This window comes from Lissotriton vulgaris, chromosome 2_1 (genome assembly GCF_964263255.1).
Source record: "Lissotriton vulgaris chromosome 2_1, aLisVul1.2, whole genome shotgun sequence".
Taxonomy (NCBI): Eukaryota; Metazoa; Chordata; class Amphibia; order Caudata; family Salamandridae; genus Lissotriton; species Lissotriton vulgaris.
In genome coordinates this window covers 1574684578-1574701118 of record NC_141687.1, presented here as the reverse complement: position 1 = coordinate 1574701118, position 16541 = coordinate 1574684578, and the positions used below count along the sequence as shown (strand labels likewise).

The window sequence follows — 16541 nt, the reverse complement described above, 5'->3', positions numbered from 1 at the left end:
AGAAAGCCAGCATATCCATAAGGCACTGGCTGAAACATGTTGACGTACCAAGGACGTGGGAGGTCGTAACTCGCCTCTGACGTCCACCTGCCTTATTTTTAATCGCTGACGGAGGCCCAGGTATTAAAGTCTGTCCTACCCTCGGGTACTGGGACCCCCGCCAAGCCGTTTTAAACTCACATTCTAAACATTCTTCACCGCACACACAGTGATATACCTGCTCCGCTGTCTCCAGGCGTCGTAGCACACCCGGGACACGTTAGGTGTCACTGGGTGGGCCCGATGATGAAGCATGCCACCAACTAGGTTGGTGGGTGAGGGCTTCATGAGCACACCTACCAGGTGCCATAAACCGTCTGACAAAACAATACTGAGTCACGCATATCTTTAAATAAGAACCTCATAACTACACATCTCCACTTTGCAGACCCATTCAAAAAACATGAATATCTTGAGATCTTGGATTTTGATGAAAAACGTCATCAATTACCTAAAAAATTCAGCAATAACAGGGAATTCAGTATAACTTTATTCGGGTGCCAAAGCAGTAATGAAAATCCACAAAACAACAATAAAGACTGCAATGCTTACAAGATAATTTCAGTGTGATTTCAGTTGACGTGACACAAATCTTATATGAAAATACAGTGTAGTGATAAAAACTCATGCATATACACATAATTCAGTGCATACTACTACGTGACCGCACAGTGGCTTGTAGCAGGACTTATCATCAGGCAGTTGTTGCAAGAAATAAAAAGCTTGGGCTCACTGTCAAAAATTTAAGACTTCATAAAAGGAATTACAAATTATTTGGTAAATGTTTTGTGAAAACCTAAAAAAAGGTATAATGCATCATTGATTGCCCAGTCCCTGTTGTGACAAGGGCACGATCTAGATTGTTTAGGAAGCCCAGCAGAAAACATAGTCAGCATTTAATAATATCTCCAGTGAAGTGAAAAGGTATTAGTTCCCAATGTCCGCATACTCTAAACAGGGAATTAGTTAGGGATCTATCAGAGCTCAAATGCAGATAAGCTGCAACAGAGGATTTAGCATGTATGTAATTAGCCTGTTTGATTGGGCCTAGGTAAATAATAACCCTTGCACCTGCTTTCTATTTAAATTTCGACACAAGGTGGGCTTAATTAAAGCATTGGCTAACCCACAGAACCTTTCTACACAAGCGGCATTCCTCTACCTGTATAACTACAAAATGTACAATACCTCAGATCTCAGCCCCCCCAGGTTGCCACAGGGAGACATTGGGTTATATATATATTTAGTCGTGGAGAAAGTGCCCTTACCCCAGGTGGTTGTGGGAGACTGAGAAGTGAACCAACTTCCCTAGATAACTTTATCCTATAGTGGGTGATGTTTGGTGCCCATGAGCCTGCTGCATCAAAAGTGACCTCTAGATAAGAAAAAGTGCTAGTGCTTTGTAAACGGGTTGTACTGATTACAAAGCATGAAAGCTGAGTATACTTAGGGCTGCACGCCATAATATATGATTAGGAGAAATTAGTCGGTAAATCCAGGACGGCCATAATTTGCACAAATAAATGCACAAGGAGGTGCAGTGCTTTTTAGGGTACAAGCCATCATTACGTCGATATCAGTATATAGCAGTACTGGGAGAGAGGCACAGTTTACCTTTGAAATGTCAGGGATGCAAGTTGATAAATAAGGACTGAGTTTGTTAATTCAGAAGATACACAGTAAAGGGGCAAGCACACAGCCTTCCCGCACCCTGCAATCAATCTTGATTTCCTTAGAAACTTCACCATCTGGGCTAAATCTTATCCTGGCATTCCTATGCAAAGATGCTAAAAAGTGTACAAGTGCCACATCCATCCAAATTGAGAGAAGGAGTTCCCACAGCTTCGGGTGATTAACTCTGAGGATAATTCCTTAAATGCAAGATGCAAAGGTCTTTACTTTGCTATTGTGTACTTGCCTATGTTTCAATTCAGGTTCAGATATTGCTCATTAGTGCCTCTGGAATTTCTGAAGCCATATTGACATGGATTTATAATTGAGTTTTCTGCTGCCCACGCCTTAGTTCTGTTTTATTATATTCTTCATAGGATTTTAACAGCAGTATAGATCAGTGAGATGGGTCTATATCATCTTTGAAGTGACCTGTTCCCTTTCTTGAAGATTGAAACAATAGCGGAAGTAGCCCAAGAACTTGGTACCGATGAATGTTTAAGATTGTTAAAAAATTAGTCAGCTGCGGGACTCAGCGTTTGATGTTACATTTATTCAAATCAATAGGGACTCCGTCTGGGCCAGGAGACTTTGCACCAACACTCTGTTGAATAGAAACAACAACTTTGCATAGGGTGACTTGTATATCTGAGAAACTATGTTTTTTTTTGTTGAAGCAGAATATATTTGGTAAACGTGTACCACACATGCCTCACTGGGGATCTGACAACCAATTGGGGTGACAGTATGGTCAGAAGGACTTGTTGTCTTTTTGTGGATGCAGCATACACTATTGTATCCCACTGCTGTGAGATCACCTCTTCCATCTCTCAGCAGTAGCTGCTTTATACTGTTTCAGGAGAGCAGCTACTGTAGGAGTACCTGGGGTTAGCAGCAGGGGCCCAATAGAGAGATTAGGTAGAAGCAAAGCATTTGTAGTTAAACCATCACGGGCTGTGTAAGTCACTTTGGAATGTTTTGAAAGGGATCTTTTTAATGTTTAAACAAAGGTCCACAACAAAACTAACTATCCCCTGATAACCTCCCTTGTCTGCCAAGCAACTCAAAACCAACCCCTGGTTCGCATTTATTACATTCCCAGAAATTGGGCCTGATTCTGGAGTTTCCTTACCTCCCTAAGATTGTCTGTGGTTGACTGCAATTTCCAATCCTGACTCTAATATTAAATTTCACCTGGATGGTTTAACCATTGCTACTTCGATGGGGTTATGTTCTCCAAAATGTGAACAAATTATGGCACCAGGCAGTTGAGTTAATTAAAATACTGGTAGTAAAAATATAATCGATAGTGGATGAGCGGTCCCTGCCCCTGAAGGTGGGTAATCCTGAGTAACAAATGCCAGCCTCATCCATAATACTATGCAAATCAAGTGACGAGAGGAAGGCCTCTATCTCTTCACCTCTTTGATCAAAACCCTCCAGAGCCTAATTATCATTTTGTAACTTAGGATGGGGGGACAACCTTGCATTAAAATCCCAGAGAGACACAAGTGAACCTTGAGTTTTAAATATATTCAAAATCATTGTTATAGAAGTATATCAAATACAAGGTCAGGTGCCCCTCAAAAAGCAACACTTGAAAATCACTACCTGAGGTTTCCAGTGCAATGGCATGGCCCCCAGTCAACAAATGTATACAAACAGTAATAACTCAATTTCTACCACATTAAAAACTAGATGGACTCAACAACAAATACATAACCCAAGCTGATAAATATGACAAAATTATCAAAATCACAGTAACTAGGCCACCTAAAGACCTGCAAATCAGAATTGCAATGCAAAAGAGCTCACACATAGTACACTTCCGAAAATACCCAAACTACAAACAACCACAATACACAATACAAATACAAAACACACCACAATTCATCTAGAAGTATTTCTATTCACTCTCATTTGGTCCAGAACAGCTCAGAAACATTTAACACTGCAAATAATCCTCCAATTTAGCAACCACTGGGGCAGACAGAATCCAGATTATGGGATGAAAAAAAATGTAGAGAACCTAAATGAATTAAATGAAATGAAAAGTCAATTTATAAAGCGCAGTTGCTGCCCTGGGGCGTCCAAGCGCTAAAGGTTTTCAGGTGTCTATATTTGGCGTGCCTATTTTTGGGGTGTCCGCATTCTCCACCAAAAGTGTAGACACTATCTAATCAGATAATCAGGATATATTGCCATCTCAGAATCGAGGATGGTGTTAAACCTCAAGCATATATAAGGCAATGTGTCTCGAAAATGCTGAAATGGCACCCAAACACAAATTAAATAATTAGCATTTAATTGGAATAACTCCTTAAGAGTCAATAGTAAGATGTAAGCTATGACGGTTTATTAAAATAATTTAGGTGCAATACATAACTCAAACACAGTAATTAGTTGAAGTGCAGAGTAAATCAATATAGGGAATCAGGGTAAGACTCATTGAAATGCAGCATGAGAATGACATTAAGTGAAGTGAAAAATATTCTAAGTCCAAAGTGGTGACTATCCAACAAGGGTTTACTCTCTAGAGTCAAGCAAACCAGAGTGGCTCACCTCCAAAATGTACCATCTTATATAGAACTATTAATAACAAAGGTCAATGGAAAGGTAGAAATTAGGAGTGCAAAGGAAAACAAATAACAAATCAGAATTATGCAATATCATCTATTGCCACATCCTAGCCCTATGCTGTAAATGAATGTTAATTTGCCCTATTCTAGCCTAACGTCATTAGATGTGACATTACAAATCTAGTTACTCAAAACAATGGATGTCTAACCGATTATTGACTTATAGTATTATTGACAAAAAGAACACTGAATGTTACAAAAGGCTTCCTCCGGCGTTTAGGTGAACAACATGTCATTACAGAGCATTATATATTGCACACTTTGGTTACGTGCAGTGAACAGAAAAGAAAACACATATCACAGCTCCGTTAAAATCCACGTTGGAAGTTTGACTTAATTTTGCGCTTAGTTTAGTCATGCACAGAAAATCAAAGGGGCATATTAGCAATGAATTGCGATATATATCGCAAAACGCTCTTAGCACATTTTAATTTATCGCTGTCTATCGCTGGAAATGCTATTAGCAACGTTTTTCTCCATTGTGCTAAAATATCCAGCGATAGCGTAGGAATGAGTGAATATCGCTGGAAATGTCCCCATTGGCATTAATGCCAATGGGGGCTTAACCTAACAATCCACTCCCCATTGAATATACAGGTAAGTCATCCTATTAGCAGGTGTTAGATTCTATTGATAATCATGCTTAGCGCAACTTTTTTTATTGCTAAGCCTGCTTTGCTAATAGGCGATAGCTGTGTTAGCGACTGCTTTCAGTCTCTAACAGTTTGGGTACGCACACTTTGCATGTCATTAGCGATAAATATCGCTGACATGCAAAGCAGGCCCCAAACCAGCTGCTATCACCTAAAAGCTGTCACTAACTGCTGTTAGTGACAGCTTGCTGATAGGGTGATAAAAATATTGCCGCTTTAGCCCTTGCTAATATGCCCCAAAGTTCTGTCAAGTGCAGTCTTTTCATTTTAGTGTAGAAATGTTCATAATATTAAGCATACAATTTTATTAAATTGAAATCCACTATAATAGCATGATAGCCATTAATTTCAAGGAAACATGGCTCAAGGCAACTAGAAATCTCGAAAGCCAAGTCCACTTTGAGGTATAGAGAGATGACTGTGCTTGGACTTTCTTGGTTATGTTATGCTATGGAGACTTTTAGAGCACACTAGCACCCGAGATGGTATGCTGAGCAGGTGTGAATCTAGCTACATCGAACGCCTATTTGGACGAGTCAAAAAATTATTGTGGGAGGGCAGGCTTGATAAACAGGCAAGGAGGCTGAAGAATAGGTTTAAAGGAAGGTTTATTAATAAGTGGTAAAGAAGTTGAAGGTTGTTGAGTTATTGGTTTTGGATGTTTTACAGCGTCATCCGAGTCCGACGAGGATGATGAAGTCCGGTCTTCGGTTTGTCCTTGATTGTGGTGTGTTCCCCGGAGGCTCATAGAAAAACAAAGAAATGAAAGGAGCCGTTAGAATAATGTATTGCTGTTTCAAAAGGTCGTAACGCTATAACATCATAGCATACAAGTGTACCTAAGCGTTTGGAGACCAGTCCCACCACATAAAGTAAAGGTTGAAAAAGAGGACAAGGATAGGTGTTTCTACCACACCCAAATGGGTATCATAACTGTTATCAGCTAGTGTTCGATTAGAAAAGAAGGGTATAGGAGCGGACCGTTCCTACGGTAACATGGGATTTAAACTAAGGCAGCGTTTCATTCACAAAGAACTCAGAGACATCACTTTGTTGGACGCTACCCACACCCGTTCGTTTACCACCCTCTCCCGTCTATTCCCAGTTTACAATCACTAACCTGGCTCCGCCGTAACTCTCCTGAGTCACGGCTGCTCTCCAGCCACCTCCGGATACCACCAATCTTCGGACCACGTCTCGTCTTCGTCCTCGGTGGTTCCTGATGTCCAGGTCTTCTTTTGGTCGAGTTCTGCGTCTTTTTCCTGCTTTAAATCGGGTTCCGCGTTTTCCTGCTTGCACTCGGGTCCCGCGTCTTCCCGCTTGAAACCGGGTCCCGCGTCTTCGTGCTTGTGTTCGGGTCCCGCGTCTTCCCGCTTGAAACCGGGTCCCGCGTCTTCCTGCTTGTGTTCGGGTCCCGCGTCTCCCTTCCACGCTGTCCTGGTTCCACCGACTTCCTCCCCGTAATGGTTATTCCACTCCTCTCTTATTGGCCCTGGGTAACTGCTCCCGGTGTTCGAGGGAGGGACTTCCGGGTTGTGTCCCCGTTCGTATCCCTGCGAAGACAGATGAGAGGAGCGATACCGTAGTTGAAGGGGTCTGGTAGGCAAACTCTCACAATTATGTTTTCAGCTTCTTGCAGAATTGAAGAAGTGAGGAGGCAGTTCTTAGATGTAGCATCAGGTCATATAATGCTTTAGGAGTGATATTGGAAAAGGCTTGACTGCCGAATCTGGTTTGCTGTATGCATGGGATGTGTTCAAATATAAGTCTGGATAAATAGAGGTATCCGTAAGGTTTGTTAAAGAAGATGCAATTGTTGAGGCATGATCAGCCATCGTTATTTGATGCATTGAAAGTGTAGGTGAGGACTTTGAATTAAGCTCATTTCAGTCAGTGGTGCTCCTTCAGCTGTGTTGTAATGTGAGTGTAGTGTGGGAGGTTGAGGGTGATTCTGGCCACTTAGGTATGAATGGTCTTCAGGCTTCAGGTGAATGTTTAAATAATGCTGACATTGAAGGTGTTCTGGTAGTCCAGCTTGCTTGTGACAAGGGTGTCTGTGATGGTTTTCTGGGTGCTGATTGTTAGCTGCGATTATTCAGTTTCCATGTGTAAAAAAAATGTGTGGGCATGAGCAATTTTCAGGTCCAAACATTGAGTGAAAGATTACTGGACAGAAATTCTGGGCCAGCGATTTCAGACTTAACACAATCACTGAGGACAAGATAGGGCACTACAGCCGCCTAGAGCATTTTGAGTATGGGGAGTGGGCTAGTAAGTTACTAGCTTGGAAAATTATGAGTGACCGAGTCAGGAACACAATTAAGGAGATTAGGTGTGAACATACTGGGGCTCTTTTATCAGACAACCAGGCTATTGTAGCTGTATTTTATAAACATTATGCGGATGTGTATAAGGAGGATTTGGAGGTCACCCCAGAAGAAGTGCTGAGGTGGCTAGCGCAAGATCAGTATCAGCAGCTTCCAATGGAGAATACTAGGCATTTGAATGGAGAGATCAGCATAGGGGAATTAGAGAAATCTATAAGTGAGGGAAAGAAAGGGAAGGCACGGGGACCGGATGGTCTCCCTCATTAAGTTTATAGGGCCTTAATGGATACCTTGGGTCCGATCTTGTTACAGATGTTTAATGATATTTTTATGTCTAGAGCGGGTTTTCCAGACTCTTGGAAAAAGGCCACCATAGTGTTAATCTTGAAACCTGGTAAATCCCCCAAAAATTGTGATTCATATAGGCCAGTGTCACTTTTAAACGCTGACTATAAGCTTTTTGCAAAGATTATAGCAGAAAGGCTTAACGGGGTTATCTCCTTGGTGGTACACAAGGATCAAAAGGGTTTTATCTGAGGGAGAATGCTTAAAGAACTGGCATTCAATCTTATTGGCGCAATAGATCTGGCCAGCACGTATAATCTCCCTTTAGCGGTAATGGCACTGGATGCCGCTAAAGCTTTCAACAGTGTCATTGGGTTTTCTTAAAAACAGTAGTCAAATCTCTTAACCTGGGTCCAAACATATGTAAAATGATTGAGGGTATATATGCGGCACCTCTTGCTAGGGTTTTAGTTAATGGAGTTTTGACAGAACCAGTTCAGATATCAAGGGGAACGAGACCGGGTTGTCCTTTGTCCCCTCTGCTATTCGATTTATACATTGAGCCACTAGCTAGACGGCTCAGAGACTACGCAGAAATTCAACTTTTAATTATAATGGGTGGAGTAAAAAGATAGGCCTATACGCAGACGATATCTTGGTCTTTACCAGTGAGATCAATAGTGCACTAGAGGCTGTTCTAGCAATTACCACTGAATTTGGGAATATCTCAGGGTATAAGATTAATAAACAGAAAACTGAGATTATGACTTGGAATCTTACAGCAGATGGGATAAGATGAACTTAGGATATGAGATATCTCGGGGTAAGGATTACACAGGATATCGCGAAGCTCACGGAAGTGAACTTCGAGATTGCTAAGAAGGAAGTGGTCACCCTGCTGAAGAACTGGGCGCACTTACCTTTGACCTTGTTTTGTCGGGTTAATCTTGTAAAAATGGTGATACTGCCGAAGTTTACGTTTTTATTTGAATCTATTCCTCTCCCCTTTTCTAAAGTCTGGTTTTCAAAACTCCAGGGACAGATCAGCTCTTTCATTTGGGCTTCTAAAGGGCCAAGAATCTCCTGGAAGTAGCTGAGGAGATTGGAAAAAGGGGGTTAGCGTTACCTGATTTGTTGCTATCCCCCACATGCATCAATCTAGGATTTTGCATTTCTTAAATAGCGACAATTAAGGAATCGCTATTTAGGAAATGCAAAATGCTATGCATCAAGAAATCCTAAAAGTTTTTAGGATTTCTTAATTTTCGGAAATTGCGATTCCTTAATTGCGAAGTGCACTTAAGGAATGGCATTACATTGATTCCTATGGGCCTAGAGGCCCATAGGAATCAATGTAGTCAATTGGAAGGCAGTAGCAAATTGCGAGTGGCACTTAGAAAATTTCATGGGTGCAGGGGGGGGTCCAAAGGACCCCCCCCTGCACCCCTGAAATGCATTTGAAAGTGCATGTTTCACACACACATGTCCTAAGGACATGTGTGTCTGTAACTGGACAGTTTAAAAATGCATTTTTAAGCATTTTTAAACAATTTCGCAAATTACCACGAGGTTGAACCTCGTGGTAATTTGCACTTCCAATTTGAATAATCCCATTTTTTTTTTTAAATGATGCATAGCTTTTAAGGAATCGCAAATTTGCAATTCCTTAAAAGCAATCGCATTTTTGGAATTCGGTAAAAATACCGAATTACTCAAAAATGCTTGATGCATCCCAAACACATATTTAGGAAGTGCAAACGGACGAATTTACCGATTCGCACCGTTTGCACTTCCTAAATAGGTTGATGCATGTGCCCCTATATTCTTTGTCTTTCTTGTTAAAAAAACGGAAGGATGTTTTTACTCACACCATCTAATTCAGAAATAGGCGGTATGTTTGAGGTTCAGTTGAAAAGCCACAACCTGAGGGAAGGAGGTTTTATGTTTAAGTACGCCGACCCAAGGTACTTCAAAAAAGTAAGGCTTAAGATCTTAAGAGGCATGCCTGAGACATGGTATAGAGTAAGGAGAACTGTGAAGTTGCCATATTTCAGCAATTAACCTCCGATCTGGGTTCTCCGGGGTCCCATGAATGGGCCAAAGATGCATTGGCCGCACCCTTGAGGGAAGCGGGAATAGAAGTTTGGAATCATCTCCTGCAGGAAGATCAGTTGCTTTCATGGGAGGAATGTAACTAGATATCAGGTCAAAGAATATCAAGATTTAAATATCTCCAAGTTTTAAGCTGGTTTCAAGCTGCTAGTACATAAGTTGGAGGATATAACGAATTCGAGGAGAAAGTTGTCTCCAGGCAGTCTCCAGCCAGGGAGATAGCACTCTGGTATTGGTTCATGGTGGATATGGAAGACGGGAACTTCAGCCTTCCTGATGATCTTTGGGGCAGATGCTTGCTGTCAACTACGCTTGAAGACCAATGGCAAGTATCTATGCGTACTTTATACAAAATAGTAAAGCCTGCATACCTGAGAAGGAATCATCTTTTCACCGTTCACAAAGCCTATTGGTCGCCTCGGAGGCTATCAAAGTTTGGTCGAGGAGGTGATGTGGCGTGTCCAAAGTGCGGCAGCGTGAGGGAAGACGATCTCCATATGTTTCTCCTCTGTCCTAAGATTGGACAGCCGTGAGTAAAGCTCTTTCTGATTCCTTGATGATACAAGTTAAGGTAAGCGCTTTACTAGTTATTTTTGGATTGATGGACTCTGAAAGCACAAGTATTAAGAAGCATCTAAATCTGATATTCTATGCGATTTTACTGGCCCGTAGGGAAATCTGTAAATTGTGGGTTTCTTCGATTGCTCCAAGTTATGAATGTTGGCTATCATCTATAAGATATGTGGCAAAGCTGGACAGTGCAATTAAGGGGCGTGGCAGACAGGAATTTTGGGCACCTATTATGAATTGTTGGGAGCACTGGTATTTATTGTAGGTGTCCAACGATTAAGCCCCTTTCCGCCTCGGCTGATAGTACCTTCCTTCATGGTGACTCTTTTATCTCTTCATCGGGTTGGTGTAAGTATTGGGCTCGGTACGGAGCGATTGGTGGCTCCAGGGCACCCTACAGCTACTCCATTGTCATGGACTCATATCAGCAAATGAGGTTATGGACATTTCGGCTAGCGAGAAAAGCAAAATGGTACGATAGAGGCAAAGGAGGACAAAAAAAAGAAAGATAGGGCACTGCAAATACAAAACGCAAAAAAATAAAAGCACAAGCAGACAAGCGAGCAGATCAATGCAGAATTCTTCTTGTGCTGTAGAATTTGTCTGAACCCTTAAAAAGTAATTGACACTCCCGTCTAGCAGGAATTTAAATTTCTCAAATTATTTGATTTTGGTTTTTCCCCAGATTGCAATAATGCCATTCTTTGCATACAGTCAGAACTTTGTGTGGTGCATGAGGAAAATTTGCAGTTTTTAGAATTCTCACTCTGCATCCATTGTGTGAATGCCACATGAGGTTATTGAGTGGGGATTTACAGACTTGTCTTCCATTTTTCGTGGAGTACATGCTAAATGCGTAGGTGGCCACATAGCGTGAGTGTGCAAAATAAGGCATATCTTAACAATGGATGGAATATTAGTATCAGAAAATTAAATGAAAGTCACAAAATCTGTTTTTGAGCTTGCCGATGCCACCGCTATTTTCCTTTGAATTTATCCATCTGATCTACGTCCTTAATCTCTTTTCGCATCATCTCTGTCCTTATATCCTCTAAAATCTTAGAAAAAAGTGGCCCACTGTCGGTGCGCCCCCTGATGGCAGACATTTGGAGGGGGAAATGAGTTCCAATGGTCCACATAGACACCCACCTGCAGGCAGGTGCAGTCACTCACTGCACATGACTGCTAGGATCTCTCTGTCACCTCTAAAATGCAGGTAGCTACCACCCACCCTTCATACTGAAGAATCGCTCTTACCTTGATCAACTCAGAATATATTTACTAATATTGAAAGGGTTATGGTAACAAGAGATGAGGAAATGTAAATCAAGTTTTATAAAAGAAAAATAATGCTTCAGGCAACAGTACTCATTGTTTCATAAGAATATTAACAAAACTCATTATATGATTAACCATATTAAAAACTACCTTTCAATGAGGTTCAACAATGACACAAGTCTGGAAACACACTGTATAACGAAGTTGAATTAAACACACTTTAGACTACATACAGTATTCATGTTTCTGAATATATTACCTTGGTATTTGGAGAGATGATCAGAGTTTGGTTCAACGACATGATTATTAACTTGGACTCCTGGGCACTGAGCTTGCAATTTTGACAAAAGCTGTATATCCATTTTTCCTAAGTAAAAAATATATGACATTCTTTAAAAATTCTCAAAAAATGTAAGCATACCACATATCTGAAAACACCCCCTAGTAACTCCTGCACTTTTTAGGTCTGGCTTGTTCGCTTCAGCCCTCTGCAAGGCCTATGGTCTACAATATACCTAGAGTTCGCTATGAGTCAGCCCCCTGATATCACTGTAAATCACATCTCGTATCAGTCCAAAAAGGTGTACATCCCTAAACTACTGCTATTTGTTGATTGGTATAGTATTCGTTTTCCCAGGAGTCCTTCATTTGCTCTGTGTGAGGTAAATTGTCTTTGGCATTTGACAAAGACTATTTGCTGAAAACAGGAACTTGAAAAAAAAACTTCTTAGTTTAAAATAAACATATTCTACATTCCTTATTCTTAATCACCACTCCCTGACAATATCATCATGGAAATGCACTGTAGTATTTTTCAACTTGATTTTTCCAGAAGACAGTTATCAAGCAAAATAAATGCTGCATTAAAAAACCCAACGAATATGAAAAGAGTATGATAGTGTTTTTTACTTTTTGTTTGTTATGAGGTGTCTATTGCTTTCAGCGAGGGAAGCCACCTCCTGGTCCTAATGCATAGGAAGATTTGGATGGATAGTAATGAAGAGTACTAAATGTGACATTATTACATTATTCAACTTCCTCTTCACAACCTTTACTCTCTAAGGAAAACAGTTGTTGACAACTTGGGCCCCTCAGTCGATCAAAGATCGACTGAGTTGCCAAAAAGCAAGGACAGTGGGTGCTTAATTAAGGGCACTGACACTGGATACAGGAAGAGGTCGGAAAAAACTTCAGGGGGCATATGAAGCGTCATAATTTCCATAACACGTTGGTTCCACTAATAATGCTATAATAATACTATAGTGCTAAATCCTATCAGTAAGAAAACATTTTAACATTATAATGTTACCGCCGCCATGGGAGAAAAGTCCTCTGACAAGGGCAGCACTGTATTTTCTTCTTTACAAACAGAAAATCCTGTATTTACGATTTTCTTTTTGTAAAGAAAAAAAGAATAGTAAAATGCCTTTAACTGAAATACAGTGAAAGTGGTTCCTGTGAATGCCTTTATAAATGATCGACTTATAAATTAGGTGAGTGGTATATCCAACTGTCTAGTTATAAATCTCTCAATTAGCTTTCACAAAAAAGGGCAATTCACCAAGCTGTACATTTTGGTATCCTATGAGCATCTACCATCTGTGAGAAAGTGAATTATTAATTGGAGTGGATGAGAGACCACCAAATGTAATAGCGTCCACTAAGTAATTAGGTCCTGTCAAAAGTTTAAATAATTTAAACCTTAGCTCAACCCCTGGTAGATATTGCAGAGAACAGAGAGTCTTAATTTAAGGAAATCACGTCAAGTATTCAGAAGTACCAAAAAAAATAAAGTCAGAGAAATGACACAATACAAATCCCAATCCGATGTATTCATAAAAAGAAAAATTTAGTAAACAAAATTATACCAAAAACAACATAAATCCAATGAGGGTAAAAGAGTCATGGGTTTTGGTCAATGGTCACTGTAGACTGTGAGCTAGGAGTATTTTTTTGCCGACTGTGATGAAGCGCAGGTCCAATACACCGATTAAACTAGTCCTGCTGGAGCTGGAAATCACAAAATTCGAAAAAGTCAGTGGCATTACCGGTTAGATACTTTTCCCAGCAGGGACAATTGAAGATCTGGATCAAAAGTGTTTCAAAACATTATAAATTTCTTTAGGTGCCCAAACAACTACAGGAGTGCACTGCTAAGGCCCCCAGGACCGCTGAGGGACATTTAGAGACTCTCAAGGTGTCAGGCAGAGACCACCAGCAAACTCCAGTCCAAGTTCCATTTGCCACTGGCCAGCTGGGAATTTCCAGCAAAAGGCCTCTTGCAACTTGTTTCGGTCCATGTAGCCACACAGGGATTTATTCAACTGGCCTTTGGAGTCTGCTTCTTCAACCTAAATATAAGCGGGAGCAGTCCAGTCCTTCAGGTGAAGACAGCAGGTCAGTTATCTTCTGTTCTTTTGCAGATCCTGAAAGTATTTCTTAGAGGTGCCTTGGTATGCCACATTTACGTCTGGCATAAGCTAGTAGGAGAGCATACATCCTAGGCACTCCCTAACCGATGGAGTAAACGTTCCCAGAGGTATCCCAAACCACTTTTTCAGTAGTTCCACTTTGCTTTATCACTAACAGTCCCATAGGGCCATGTGTCAGGTCAATTTCAAGATGGCCGAAGTCTTTACCCACACTGAACTTGGGCTCTGAATGCTAAGTGGTTGTAGAGGAGCGGACTATGGGAATCACCAGTGTACACTCACAACTAACACTAAAATCTAGTTTAAAGGAGGAGACAGACGTCTGGTAAGGCAAAAACAAGTTTCTTAAGCACCAGATGGGGATGCACATGAAGTGGCTGAGCATCGTGTTTGCTCCCTTTCAAGGGCGCCAACTTTAAAATGTGGCTCAAACAGACCTGTCAGGTAGGATTTGACATTGAGGTGTCAACAAGATAGCAGGACCCCATCATTCTGCTGAGTTCAAAAGTGTAATCTCTGCCTATTCAGGGTGACCTTTCAATCACAATGAACTGTTATGTAGGTCCTGCGATGAATTCCATACCTCAGTCACTGCTCATTCAGGCTGCCCGTTTCTGGACTGTTAATACAAATTTGCATATCAGACATGGAGACTGTAACTTTTTTAAGTTACTTATCTCTAATGTTTATAAAAAACTTGACTTCACCTTTGAATTGGATTTCCAATAACTGCTAAAAGTTGTTGTTTAATGATTTTTACTTAGTGTCCCATTCAGAGGCAGTTCCTGTGTGTGAGCATGGGGGCTTTGTCCTCCAAATGTTGTAGGCATGTGGATGTTAATTGCTAAATGATTAATTGCTAGTAATTGCTTATAGCAACTGGCATCCACATGTCGAACAAAACATTTCTGTGTCTCAGTGCCTGCCTTTGCTCACTTGAGGGTCAGGCAGAAAGCCAGTTTATATACTCGCATGTGCACATGTGCCAGGTAAAGTTTTCTTTTTTTCTCGCTACGAACAACTAACCTAGCACCAGCACAGGTTTGCTGAAATCGGGGGACTTGGAGGACCGCCCACTGATTATCCATAGCAGCTTCATATTTTAGAAGCCACCCAGGGATTGTAGGGCATCAGTTCTGTACTTCCCGAGGCTGCTTGTTAGTCACTGCTGTAACTCCCTCACCATCCCACCCTCTCCTAAGTTGTCACAGGGTGGGTTGGGGCCAGCAAGTCTCACTGACCTCATCCCATGACGACCTGGGAAAGGGTGGGATTACAGGCAGCTGCTTGCGATGCCCTTTTTTCTGCCTTCACTGGGGCTCACATGATAATCATACACAGACCCCTGGGCCCACGCACACAATTCAACGAAACCATCGCCGACTTCATCAGCCCGCACGCCCTAGCCTCACCAGAATACATCCTCCTAGGGGACCTGAACTTCCATCTGGAGAAAAACAGCGACAACAACACCACCACCCTGCTCAACAACCTCGCCAACCTCGGACTCAAGCAATTGGTGAACACCCCCACCCACATCGCCGGGCACACACTCGACCTCATCTTCTCCGCCAGCCACCACGTCTCCTTCAGCCACTACTCTGGACTACACTGGACCAACCACAGAAGCATCTACTTCACCTTCAAAAAGAATACCTCCCACCACCGCACGCAACAAATCCCCCGCAGAAGCTGGAGCAAAATAACCACAGACCAGCTCCACTCAACGCTGAGCCAGAACCCGCCAGCCGACACTGCCGACACCAACGATGCAGCCCACAACCACGCACAGTAGATCACCAACTGCGCCGATAACCTCGCACCACTGAAGAACCCCCCAGGCATGACTGGCAACAGGAAAACCTCAGGGTTCACAGACACCCTCAAAGAATCAAAAAAATCCTGCCGAACCCTCGAAAAAACCTGGCGCCACGAACGAACTACAGAAAACATTACAGCCCTCAAGATCGCCACCCGCGAACACCACCAGCTGATCCGTACCACCAAGAGGACATCATTCAAAGAGCGACTAGACAACAACACCCACAACAGCAAGGGACTCTTCAACATCGTCAAAGAGCTCTCCAACCCCGGCGCCAGCAACAACGACATCACACCATCACAAGAACTCTGCAACTCCCTCACCACGTTCTTCCACCGAAAGATCGCAGACATACACGACAGCTTCGGACCCCAGTCTCAGCCTCCAGCCACCCAACCAGCGACCCCCACCAGCACCCTCAGTGCCTGGACCCCCATCAGCACTGAATACACCCCCAATGTCATGAACTCCATCCACTCCGGCTCCCCCTCGGACCCATGCCCCCATCATATCTTCAACACAGCGGACACCATCATCGCACCCCATCTCCGAAATATCATAAACATCTTGTTCACATCAGCCACCTTCCCAGAGAGTTGGAAGCACGCAGAAATTAACGCCCTGCTGAAGAAAACCACAGTGGACCCCAAAGACAGCAAGAACTTCCACCCCATCTCTCTTCTTCCCTTCCCGGCCAAAGTCATCGAGAAGAC

General features: G+C 42.2%; 1 protein-coding gene across 3 annotated transcripts in view; it reads right to left on the bottom strand.

Annotated features, from left to right (window-relative positions):
- The window catches only part of LOC147732925 (histamine N-methyltransferase A-like), a 248382-nt gene that overhangs the window by 145562 nt on the left and 86279 nt on the right, over positions 1–16541 (bottom strand). For all 3 annotated transcript variants that reach the window (XM_086957460.1, XM_086957459.1, XM_086957461.1), the window contains one exon: positions 11834–11941. In XM_086957460.1, coding sequence (XP_086813586.1) covers positions 11834–11941 — 108 coding nt within the window. The remainder of the gene's footprint in view (positions 1–11833; positions 11942–16541) is intronic.